This window comes from Mizuhopecten yessoensis, unplaced genomic scaffold (genome assembly GCF_002113885.1).
Source record: "Mizuhopecten yessoensis strain PY_sf001 unplaced genomic scaffold, ASM211388v2 scaffold6759, whole genome shotgun sequence".
In the NCBI taxonomy this organism is placed as follows: Eukaryota; Metazoa; Mollusca; class Bivalvia; order Pectinida; family Pectinidae; genus Mizuhopecten; species Mizuhopecten yessoensis.
Window position 1 is genome coordinate 325,098 of NW_018406710.1, and position 13,583 is coordinate 338,680.

Here is a 13,583-nt window from a genome sequence, read left to right on the forward strand (position 1 = left end):
CAGTTGCATCATATTATAATAATACCACATCACAGACTATCATTGAGCCTCCGTTTTTTTTATTTGATGTGACTAATATCCACCCACTTAAGATTCGGAACTGTTTTCTGCATATTCTGCTTCAGGGACATTGCAGAAACCAATTTAAGTATCCTGCCTCAAGGCAATTGGGACCTCTATCTATTGCCAACAGTATCCTTCTTTTCGGCTGCCACTCCCCAAGCAATCTTCTTTTGATAGCCTTTGTAGTAAAACACAAACAAACATATCCAAATCGAAGACTTTCTGTAATTTATTACTTCTATACATCGACCCTTTGCGATGTGCGAAGTAAATATCACGATGACACCTCCTACGTGTTGTAATAGGTGAAACAATTTGTGTTCCTTTGCACCTTTCTGTCTTCTTGTCCTTTCAGTTTAACTTCAGTTTACAATTCTTTTGACATCAGCATCAGGTATATAAAGGCACAATATCAAACTCCTAACACAACTATGGTAATTGTGGGTCCTGGTCATTCTCTATCCTGACACCAATTAGTATAATGTGGCTAAGTTATTTTTTCTCCTGACAGCAACCGATTTAGCTTGGCTATGTATATGTAAGTCTCTCCAGACAACTTTTATTCTACTTTCTATTTAGCGTGAATGGCATACTTTACAAAGGAAACTGTGAATGAGCTAACAAAAATATACCCCCGCTTGCGCTTAAAATTTTTCCAGAGCAGAAATTAAAGTTAAAACGGTCATAACTCCAGGAAAATAGTAAAAACGCTGAATCTTTTCTTCATGCACTCTTCCATATATTGCTCTTTAACTGTGCTAACTTATAAAACAAATCAAACAAACTATAAGGAGAAGTTGCGCTTACAAGGTTTAGGACAGACAGATTGACGGACCGGATGATTCTTTTATGCCTTCCTCCTCCCCAAACAAACTGTGTAGACATATTTTACTTTTTTTTTATTTCTAAATTGACTGACAAGAGTTATACATATGTATTTTCTACCTTGTTATTGCTAGTTATATAAAAAAAAAAAAAAACTAGCAATAACGAGTTAGGAAATACTTAATTAAAACTTTTGTCAGCCAATTTATAAAGCAAAAAAAGGAAAAATATGTCTACAACCGTTAAGGATACAAAAACCAAATGTTACTTAGATACAATATAATTGCATCTTCCTTAATTTACGCTCAAACGAGTGGTTGTTTTTCAATGTATATATGCTAGTTTACATTACAAGTTATCTATTCATATACATGTAAAATAGCGCAAAAACACATTACACACAAGAAAAATATCATGCTTGAACAACTTCGCACTGATAAAGTAACGAAAGAGCGTTTACGGCCAAACTTAATACCAACCCACATGTTAAAGATTTTTCGATCGTATATAGTCTGTACAACACGTAGCCAGATCCATAGGGATTCAAACATAGATGCACGTGGAATCCCCAACGTCACCAATGATCGTCAATGTGTTTTGTACCACGACAAATGTATGTTTAAATGTTAACGTTGTCAATCTTAAAAGATAAACTGAGTTTATGTTTAATACTTTTTCTATACGGCTGAATGAGTCACCCTCATTACTTGTCCACGTCTTACGGCAACACCTGGCCCAACGGCCGGCTTAACGCTGCCCGGTCTAACAATAGGTCATAAAACTGGACAGAATACATAAATCATTTGAAGACACAATATTTTGAAATCCAGTTTTTATGCTTAAGATACTAAAAAATCATAATTAAACTTAAAATGGTTTTATTTCGAGTAATAAAATCGCAAAGAAAATATCAATACAATTTTTCGAATTTTCTTACAGTCTTTAAAAAGTCGAATTTCAAAATTTGAATTATTTTGTGGTCAACCATCCGTGGATGAACATATCAAATCACCAAAGGTAACAGGAACACCCAGCAGGTAACATTTTATTTTGTTTTAATTGATACATATATCTTTCATAAACTTCATGTATAGACATTTGAAGAAACAGTTTTTAAATTATTTATGTATTTTTTCTCCTCTGATCAGTTAATCAACATGTTACAGGATTTCTGAAACTAACGTATGCATACTGAACAAAATATTACAAAAAAATTGATTACTCTGAAAAGTTTGGAGTGTTTTGGAATAAGGATGCTTTCAACCAGACACATTAAAATGTATAAGACTCTACTTTGTTTATGCTGGACTGCAATACCTGATAAATTTCCTTATAAATCTGAAAGCCTTGTGATAAAATTGTCCTTTGTTAGATTTTATATCAAATATCGTATGGTATGAAAACATTATATTCACATTTTCACTATTTATCTGCTAAATAAATCCATCAGTTCAAAAGTTTTAACTTTTTTAAATGATAGAAATGCTACCAACAGCGTTATCAAGTTAAAAGAAAGTTGTCATTGTTGAGCTACATTCAAATATTGCGTCATAACGCGTGTAGGATTTCAAAGCATTTAATATATTGTGTCATGCTTTGCTGAAAGGTGTGCACTAATGGATGAATGATAGGAAACTGTAAAAATATGAAAACAGGGAGTTTGTTGAGGTGCTTGAAAAGCGCGTGAGAAAGAAAACAATATTCTTCTCGCTACTGTCGATACACAGAACTGTCTATGGCGTGAACAAAGCGCCGCTAAACGAGAATTATCAAAGGTATTACTGACAAATGAACTACAGATGCATACTTTTAAATCTACTTCCCTCCCTTTACACCGCCTACATCACGGCAAGTACTTGCATGTGAAGAAAGCAGTGTTAATAAGGCATCTGTATGGCAACCAAACTAGTTACATTACTTATATCCAAGTGGAGTTTTCCAAACATATCTATCTCCTGAAGAACAGCTTCCAGAACTGTCAATTGATGTAGATTTTTAGTCAGCACGGAATTGCCAAATATTGTGATACACGTATGCATACAAATATTCCAAAAAAATGGTGTAGATTATTTTATTGTTTTGATTTACAATAACATTTCAATTGATAAGTGTTTTATTATTTCCGGCTGTTGGCCATTTTATTATTTCCACTCATTCCGATATTGCCATGTATCCAAATTTAGGTCAGTTGGCAGGACATATATGTTTTTGTTAGATAATAGTCTTATGTTTACCGATTAGATAAACTGATGTTAATGTTATGTTTTTATTGTATATTTACAAGTTAGAATTGATAAAAATATACAAACAAGGAAGCCATGTATCGTCGGGAACTACAAAGTTACCAGTTCTCCATTACAGAACCAGCAATGAAGATCATCTGGCTGGCTTGCCTTGTGGGATGCCTTATTGGCATGGCATCGGCACAAAAAGGTAAGGCACTCTTACTTTGCTTCATCGAAATATTATCTAGTGTAAACAAAATTCGGACTTCATAGACATCAATATTTTTTGTCGAAAGAAAACAATATATATTGGGTTTTTTTCAAAATGGTCCGTCTGCCGTATTAAGTTTGTTTGTTAGGTTAGGAGGAGAACAGAAGGACAACACAATCATGTTTAGTTGTTTTTTAAAGAAACCTTTATCGAATTTGATGCGTTAAACAGTTTTTATCTGATTAAAATTATATCTTCAACTTTTCAAGTAATTGAATTAACAACGATAACTACATTTCAAACTTGTACTTTATGTAATCTTGTACATGTACAAACGAATATTATTTACAGTTTTGAACATGCCATTTTGAAATTGTTATGACAGCTTGTGTACTTCTATGTGTTATTCGCCGATTCATATTGCTGAGGAACTCGTACTGGCACCAACAAAAATCGCTTGCATAAGTAAGTCATAACGTTAATATGTATTAACAGGCTGCAAGGACAAGAAGACAGGAACCAAGTACAATGATGGGGACGAATGGTTTGATACGGAAATCGAGTGTAGATTCTACCGATGTGTTGATGGCAAAATAGAAAAGATGGCAACCGGTAAGATGTCGTTTTGTAACAACATTTGTTCACAGTACTGTTGATTTTGAATAATGAAGAAGGCTTACAATAATGAATTACACATACAAATGTATTTTTGGTCTAGGAGGACAAAGCGCACCTGACCCTTTATTTAGTTGGGAGTGGCAATGACTTATATGATACCGACACTTAGGCAGTAGTCTGACTTTATTGTGCCAATTTAACTTGCTGTGATTGCCATAGGCCTACAACCAAGATGAAAAATAACACTTGTCGTGTTCAACATTACTGTGGCATAAGGCTACTGAGGGTCAATGTCTTCGTTCAGGACAACGGTTTTGTGAGCGTGATTCGAGCTTTAAACTTCCCGGCTAGAAGGCCGACTAATTACCACATCCACTAGTTTGGTCAAACTCTACAGTTTTGATATATCGGTATTCATCTTATCTTTCTCCCTTTTACTTTGAGTGTTTAAGTTTTCCACCAGCTCAGAGTAGTCACGACAGTTGCCATTAACTGAATGATCGTATATCATAAACCTTTGCAGTTTTCGGGAAAGATTATTCCTGTTGTATTCCACTACATGTAATGGTCAGAAAAGTCAAATGAACGGTGCAACGCAAAATCTAAGGATTAATTATATGTCTTCCATTAGGGGCACATTGAAGAAACCTAAATTGATTTCCAGCCTCCATTTCAACACTTTGATGAACAAAATATTATATTATTATCTGATAACTGTTCACGACTAGTATAATATAGCGCACATTTTATGAATATTGTTTTGGCATACTTTGCATGTAATTGTTATATTTAATTCCACCTGTTGTTGGTGTCAAGCAGTAACATGCTACAGTGATATTGTTGATCTGGTAGTAAGATAAGAGACCTCCGCGAGAAAATGGCAATAATAGAATGATAATTGAACACTGAATGATTCAGCAATTATTTACATTCTAACATAATCTCAAATGATTTTTTCAATCGCGTTTCATATCTTCGACGGAATGGAAACCAACGTTATAGATTCCTATTTTTGTACGTGTTTCTGTTTTGCAGAATTTTTTTTACCCTGCATGTCTAATTCGTATAAAGCATCGGGAACACTTCACTACAAGCAATTGAAATTGCTTTAAGACTCATTACACATTTATATTTTTCATACGTTTTATCCTCTCTCGTTCCATTATAGTTATTTTACTTTGTATCATAGGAAGAAAAATGGTGAGGAAAATACAATGAAGGGGAAAATAGAAATACAGGACAGCCACACAAACAGACGCACCTACACAACAGACAACCAGCTAGACATATTTATTTCTGTGTCACACTGTAAAAAGGAAAAAAAACACAACATCATTCCTTTGTAATATAAAATATAGAGTTTATTCTAAAGTTTTATTTACATATTTAAGTTGTCAATAGTCTCAAAGTATATGACTATGTATGACATTTATAGATGCACTGCTTTCAAAAGTAAAAGTTTATCTTATTGATATTTATATTTTGATTATGGGGCCAAATTGATTTTTTATACAATACAATTGTGAGGTCCTTATATATTACTCACTGTGCCGTGACAATGGGTGATGTTACATATGTTATACGCTGTAAATTTATGTGATGATATTGTGATAGTCTGAGTATAAAGAAAATAAACTGTAACATGTATTTTATAACAATGGTAAGTGAGTTAACAATTTTGTTTGGGTCTTACAAGTTCCTGATGTTGTTTGTTTTCTGTAAGACTATGCCTAATGTGTTGCGCAGCTTAAAATTGATTTTTAGGTTCAGAATAATTTCGGTAATCATTAAATGTTTAGTTTAGACGCTCTATTGAACATTGTGTATAATATCCCTTATAGCATGTATCTGGAAGGACGCATGTTACAAAGATAAGGCTAAATGGAAGGATGGCTGCCACAACTATCACTGTAATATGACCATGCCGGAAGAGAACAGCATCGTGTATTCTGTGGAGGTCAAAGCAGGTATAGTTTATGACGCCTTTTAGTCTTAGGTTTAGGGACGGTTTATGTGTCCCTGTCATATTACTGTCCGGAATAGTGGTTTCTTTAAACGATCTTGAGAATTATAACTTACATATTGTTTAATTAACTTACACAAAAAGGAATACAAAAATTTAATAATGTTTGAATGTACAAAAAACTGTATAAATGTTTAATCTCGCGGGCTATAAATTTGCGGTCAGAACTAGTTCGCAGAGTTATAATTTAGCGCAACATGGACACGTTAAGATATCGCGCTCACAATTGTTATGTGAACATAGAGTAAAAGTCGATACTAGTTGTTTTTTTCATTACTCGGCAGTAAACTGTTAAACATATTTTTTGGCATATATGTACTCAGGGAGATTATAATTTTTGGAATTTATATTTGCTTGGTTTTTAATTTCACGCTATCGTTTATGACCGCAAATAAAGCAAAATTGAATTCCCCGCTAACTTTACCAACTTTACAGTTACGATGATGTGGCTTATATTTCATTCAATATTATAAACATTTATCGATTTTTTTAGTAAACACATTGCATTGTTAACATTATCATTGCAATACTTTTACTTTCCAATAAAGAAAAGCAGTTTTTACTATATTGTATTTTTTTCTAATGATTATGTGTTCTATACTTCCGTGCAACGTGAAAAAAAGTTACATGCAACATTTGACCATATAACCAGGTTTTGATAAGTTAAAAGCACTTTACTTTGACCAAAATCAAACAAAAATACCAAAAATGAGGGTGCTGTTTATTGAAATTAAATATAACTCTTATTTTTATTTGAATATAAAAATTCATAATGCAATGGTTCTCATTTTTGTCATTGTTAATATCTACAGTCAGCTCAAACAGTACGGTTCAATGAAGCTTGTGGGTAATTTCCTTTCTGTTCTTGCAATAATTGGGCACCAAAAGCAATTACGTTACAGTGAAATCAGACTGCTTTTTGTAGGATGTAATCACAACGGAACCTGCAGAAAGAATGGTGAAAGATGGACGAACGAGTGTCACACTTACTCATGTACAGTTACAACCAAGAAGGACGGAACATTATTGGCCACAGCTGGACCAACGGAAAGTATGATTTTTTGAATTGTTTTGTTTGCTTACTTTTTATTAGTTTACGGTCCATCGATTATGTAAGCAATTATGGTCAAATTTCACTGTAAAGATAGTGATTCGCAAAAAGAAAACATCAAAAAAATCCAAAAAATGAATAGGTTATTAAGTGTACAAAACTTCAAAAATAAATCAAATGGTGTTGCAATATATTATATCTCATTGTTAATATCAATTTAGCTTTAATAATCATATACCAATCGGTCAGAAACTGTATCACACAAACTTTTCATAAAAGGTACATTGACGAATCTGTCCCGTATTTGTCAAAAATCAGCACAATCGAATCGATTCCATAAAGTTTGACAGTAAATAAATACTATGAAAGTGGACATTTTTGCGTTGAGTATTATAGATTATAGATAAAATGAATAACAAGATTGCAGAGCTATTTCCAAAGCTAACTTTACCACAACGCGACCTCTTGTATGCAATTGTGATTTTAACTTTCTAAGCATTTCCTGATAATAATTCCTACATTGATCCCTTTCACACGAAATAACATAATTTCGGTCTTTTGATATCACTTTTTTATATATATATATATAACACAAAGTTACCAGTGTTGTCATTTGTCTTAAATATGCTTTGACAAAGTTATATTTAGGCTATCTCCATCGACAAAAAAGCTCGCTGATTTGAAATGTCATTGCATTATATATGATGCATGCATACAAATTGTAATTCTAACAAAATTGATATCATGTATATATCGAAATTACCATCCATTGGGAACAGGTTGGTCATCAAACAAATCGGTGACATCGGTGTATATAATATATCATAACTTAATCAACGTGTATCGGCCTTAGTAATCACTTAATGACGTTAAGAGAAAAAAAATGCTTATCATTTATATCGATTTTGGAACCAAATGAAATGAATTAATATGGTTATCTGGCTTTGAAAAAAGCAGGCGTTAGTTATAAATCTCAGCAATCAAAAGCAAAAATAACCAATACAGATGTATACAATCATAAACAAATATGTGTGACTGACCGATTTATCAAATCTTACTGGTGCGGTGCATTGATGTGTAAAAACATACATCCCTGAAACATAAACTTGTTTTTTGCTCAATGCTATTTTCAATCAAGCAAGATAAGGAAGCCTATCATCTTCTAGATTTGTTTTAAGTATTGAAATTATAGATGAATGTTCTTGTGAAGGCATTGCTATTTATCATATGACAGTTAGACATCCGTAAATCCTAAATCTTCGTCTTTTTCATATTGTCAACAAATGTTTGTGACAACAGTAGAGTTGCAAATCCCACTTTTGTACTGAAAATATGGTACATGTAAATACGAATTAAGCAGACTCATGGATCAATGTGATTTTGAAATATATATTAACATACGTAATACAATGTATTTCCATACACATGATAAACTCCCGTCCTGCAAAATTAATATATTTCTGCTGTCGGCATATAACCCTTCTCTGTTGCAAAGACGTTAAACCCTGATAGCAAATCTACACTATATAGCGTGAATATATTAAACGTAAAAACATAAGGTGTAGTCAACATTCCATATCATACATAATCAAACCTATTTGAAATAAAAACATTTCCATATCAAAAATATACTTAAATATTTCCATAAATCAACGATACCTTCTACGTTTCAAGTGGGCTGTAAGTTCAACAAAAGATGTAAGAAGTCCGGTGAGACTTGGCGAGATGGGTGCTTCAACTACTCTTGTGTCGAATACAATGACAAGGGAGTCAAGTCGAGTAAAATAAACACCAAGCCAGGTAAGTAACATTGCCATAACCTACCAGCTATTAAGATCAAACTCAGTATTCATACTTAAGGCCCCATTATAAGACCTAATTTGAAAACAGTTCGGGAGGAAGAACATGCTTTAGTCAATCTTAATCATACCAATATACCTACCAAATCGTCATTTTATGATTAAGTTTATTTTGCATCCGGCCTTTTTCCTTCTCATTTATTGATTAATTATATAGAACATAAAGTATACCAATTCATTAGTAAATAAGCACTCTTTAATTTACCAAGAAACTGTTTGGTACCGTGAGATCAGATGTTTTTGTAGAGCCCAAATTTCGTAGTTTCCCGACAAAACCCCATTTCGTGGATATATGAGTTCGTGGATGATGAGTTTCCCCTCCAACGGAGAATTGCTTTATACCAAACTTGTAATTACTTCGTGAACCTATGAATTCGTGGATAAAGATTACCAACAAAATCAATGAATTGAAAACACCATGAAAATTTGTGATTTTACAGAATATCAAATTGTTTCAGATTTTATGAATTTGTCATAAGAGTATATCGTGATTGAAACAAACATCAAATGAAAGTTCGACGCTAATAGTTTATATCATTGTATATTTCAAACTTTAACGCTGTAAATCAATTTCGGATAATGTTTAGTCGAACTTTCTCGAGTTAAAGATACAAATTGAAATAAAACTTTAAAAAATCACTATCATTCAAAAATCTGTCGCCCTATTTAACTTATGCATTTGGTGATTTGTTTAACGATATAATGCATTTGTAATCGCTTTAAAAATAGATCAGTATAAACACTGAAACCTTAAAATACATTAAAATACAGTATATAAGTGTATATTTCGTTACAGCTTGCTGGGTTAAGGGAACGAAAAAATGTATTCCAGTTGGTGGAACAGTTGACATACGATGCAGTACCTATAAATGTACATTGGAAGACAAAAAACTCAAACTGGAACTAAAGAAGTTCGGTAGGTTAAAGGCAAAACGTTCGACATTACAGAACAAATATTGAGGATCATATCATTATCACATCTGATACAGATGTAAATAATGTCACAGTATAATATCTAAATATGTATACTCGATATTTATCAGTTTTGCTGACGAAAACTACGCATGAGAAATCATTTACATTTATACATTTTAGGTCGCTTTACACGAAGGAATTCCTCTGCGCGTATCAGTGAAAAAATCATGACAAAGCAGTTAATATGCATGTCAATACAATATGAATGGAATGATATTTCGAAAATAACTTTGTCGCAAATATACTGTTACTGCATATTGAAACAGAGAGCGTCGGAAACAACCAAACTTTATGTGCCATATAAAATGAAAATGATATTGAAAGCGTTAATCATGACAGGCAATTATTACACAAATAATCCTGATATTTTCAGTAATCAGAATACTTTATTTACATTGTCTGTATTTATAATATCATTGTTGATGTGACGTTATCCATTTGTGTGTCGGCATCAGTTCCGCGCTATCGCAAGGAGACAAACACGAACATATCGCAGCCTCCCAAAATACACACACATACACTACACGCATGCATCTTGCACACAGGGGAGGCCGTCCTTAAATGACCTTAGCTGTTAATAGGACGTTAAACAAAATCAAACAAACAAACAAATTGTCGCTCGGGAAGTGAAATCAATCAGTATATAATGTTTAATGTTGCAGGATGTCCTTACAACAAAGGCTGTGTTTCTGAGGGCAAAACGATCATGAGGCAGTGTTCGAAATTCAAATGTGGCCAGAAGGGTGACAAAGTCGGGTTCGTTCCTGACGGACTGGGTCAGTTTAATCATTATTTTCATGTTATACATAATACACATTTAATGCCGAATGTAATCAATGAATAACAATTACTGACAATTTAAAATAATCTTTTTCCTTATGTTGTCGCACTCCATAATAAATATAGATTTATCTCACCTTTAAACCATTAACTTACTGGTAAATAAGAAAAAAGTTAAAGGTTTTGACTTTTACCGCTATACAAGTTTCCAAATATTAACTCAATTATTCAAAGGAAACGTGTCCTAAATATTCCTTCTAGTCTGGACACATATTGCTTGTATAAACGATTTGGACTATATCGAAAAAAGCATACAACTATCCTCAAATATACAGGGGTTAACTCTTAGATAATTAGACGATTAATTTAAATGATGTTTAATAAACTGCATATATAATCCTATCAAATTTTTGCAGTCTCTCATCAATCTTTCATCAATGGTTTCAATCATTCTTTTGAAAATACACCAATGAACAGAACAAAACCAACACAAGTTTCATGAACCCCATGTTTCCATGTTGTTGTTTTTCTGTATATCAATGACGATTTCCGATTATGTTCCTTTTGTTTAGACGCTGCGATATGAATGATGTATTGTTTTCTTATGTTCCTCTGAAACAGGTTGCAGATATAATGGTAAGTGCTACAACGAAGGAAAACAGTGGTTCAACAGCACCATTTGCGCAAACCTAATGTGCACAAGTTCCCCACACAAGAAGAGGAGCTACTTATTCAGAATGCGAGTCAAAGCGTCCGATCATGGTGAGTTTGAAGGATATTCATGCCGTTACTGTAACATGTATTTTCTCCACTAAAAAAAGTGCACAGATATTTGTTTTTGATTGTTTAATATGCCACTTGAAGGAACAAGGGAATGCATTCAGGAATGGATATCCTCATTTTTTAAAACGGATATAACACATACAGTGTATGTGACTACAACGTTTGGTTAAGATACAGTATGCTAAAATATAATTACATTCAATCATACAGCTGTTTGGTACTTCTCGAAAAAATCGGTGATGCTAGTTGCCATAAATTTGGAAACACAAATTAGTCTCAACTACTACTAAAGAGAAGTAGAGATTCGAATTTTATTTTAAATATTTCAAAATGAATTAAGAGGAATACTGGTGAATTTCAAATTGAATTTATGTTTTTGCACACAGTAATTTTTGATGCATTTAGTTTTGTATTATTGTTGTAAACTGGCTCGCTATGAAATTCCAGTTCCCGTATTTATACGCGACAAACGACCAAAAAAATGTAAAATTTAACCATTGTCATTAACAGGTTGTCCATGGGAGAAAAAGTGCATGGCGGCAGACGAGAAATGGGTGGATAAGGAATGCAATGAACGGCAATGTAAAATCATCGAGAGAAAGTTCCGTTCTACACACACTGAATACATAGTGCGAAAATGTAAGTGGCAAAGTATTATTTGAATATTTGAGTACATAACACTATTACATAATTACATAACATTATATGTCGACATTTATGACGGGTGCATGTACATAACGCGACAGTTTTATGTAAATTAACTACTGGGTGTATAAATACATATTGTGGGTTGTTATGACGGGATGTTCACGTTCATAACTTGAGACGACATAATTATGTCAATATATAATATGCAATGTGTAAATACGTCACTTAACAACTCTAGAAAATATATGTTACGAGTTAACTTTCAGAAAGTTTTAAGGATCTACTGCCGAAAACTGTAACCACGCATTGGAAATGGTTTTTTAAGCATGGCTATACCTTTGATAAATAATATTTTTTGAAAGAAAACCCTACCTTGAGGGACTTTTATAGAACCTGAAATAGACAGAATATGAATAAGCGGGGGCTACATCGGAGTTTGGACCCTTCGCCTTAAATTGTTTAAAACAGCTGCTCTAACCGATTGAGCTGATCATCAAAAGAAGCCCTGACCAATCTATTGTGCTACAGTTATATTCGAAGTAAAATTCTTTTGGCGGTTATTGTATATATACGACATACCAAAGAGCAGCGGGACAGAGATCCTTAAAAAGCTACAATTATATTCCATATTAAGAAGAAACGGGAAAGGTAACAAAACGGCATGATTAGACAGATATTACGGGACCAATGAGTACATTTCGTGACACTACATGCAAATATCTAATGAAGCACAAAACTATGCAATATATGCTTTATCATCTATATATAAAATAAATTACATGGACGTAAATTAATAACGTTGATCAGTTTGATATTCAATCGTTCATTTTCAGTGTGCCAAGATGTGAAGGGCAAGTGTGTAGCGATCGGGACCAAGGGCTTCACAGCGCTTGTTAAAGGAGTCAAGTTCAACAACTGTTCGTGCGAAGAGAAGGGCAAGAATAACTCTGAGCTGAAATGTGAATAGCATTTGACATGAAACGGATACTTTATCTTGTGAAACGCATTACAAACATGAGTTTTATTATGTGTATCTATATAAAAGAAGAAATTGGTGGACAATGTAAATGTTGAAGTTACATGTACTAATGCCTGAATAAAGCAAAATAAAACCAAAGCATAACAAGTGTTGAACGTTTTATTACTGCTTTCGACACCTACTTGAACGGAAGGGGATAAAAGCAGAGAGAAGAGAGTGGTATGCTGAAATAGTTGTCTCCTCATGTCCAGTTTGCAGTATTTATGTCAAATAGAGCATAGATACTGACCCGAAGATGTTTATTTAATTCATTTAGTTGGTGGGTGGGTTCTTTCAACAGCCAGGGTAATATGCTAACGGGTGCCTAGGGAGACATTGTTGGAAAGAGAAAGCAGATAGGAAAGATCGCTAACAAAAAGGATCCCAAGCGTTGCAATTCGTGCAGCAGTTCTAATTAAAATATTTCCGTGTCCCCTTCGTAGCAAAAGCCTCCGATTATGCAGGAAGCCAACCATGTATCGCCTTTTGACTATTCACATCCAG

The 13,583-nt window shown here is 33.4% G+C and overlaps 1 protein-coding gene across 1 annotated transcript; it reads left to right on the plus strand.

Annotated features, from left to right (window-relative positions):
• Positions 1-1,876: 1,876 nt before the first annotated feature.
• LOC110452584 lies at positions 1,877-13,176 on the plus strand. Its single transcript, XM_021501214.1, has 11 exons — positions 1,877-1,925; positions 3,250-3,321; positions 3,820-3,936; positions 5,784-5,909; positions 6,891-7,016; positions 8,691-8,816; positions 9,672-9,791; positions 10,513-10,626; positions 11,252-11,392; positions 11,924-12,052; positions 12,895-13,176. Exons 2-11 carry the CDS (start codon positions 3,258-3,260, stop codon positions 13,026-13,028), a joined length of 1,197 nt encoding a protein of 398 aa, XP_021356889.1. The 5' UTR covers positions 1,877-1,925; positions 3,250-3,257; the 3' UTR covers positions 13,029-13,176.
• Positions 13,177-13,583: the final 407 nt, after the last annotated feature.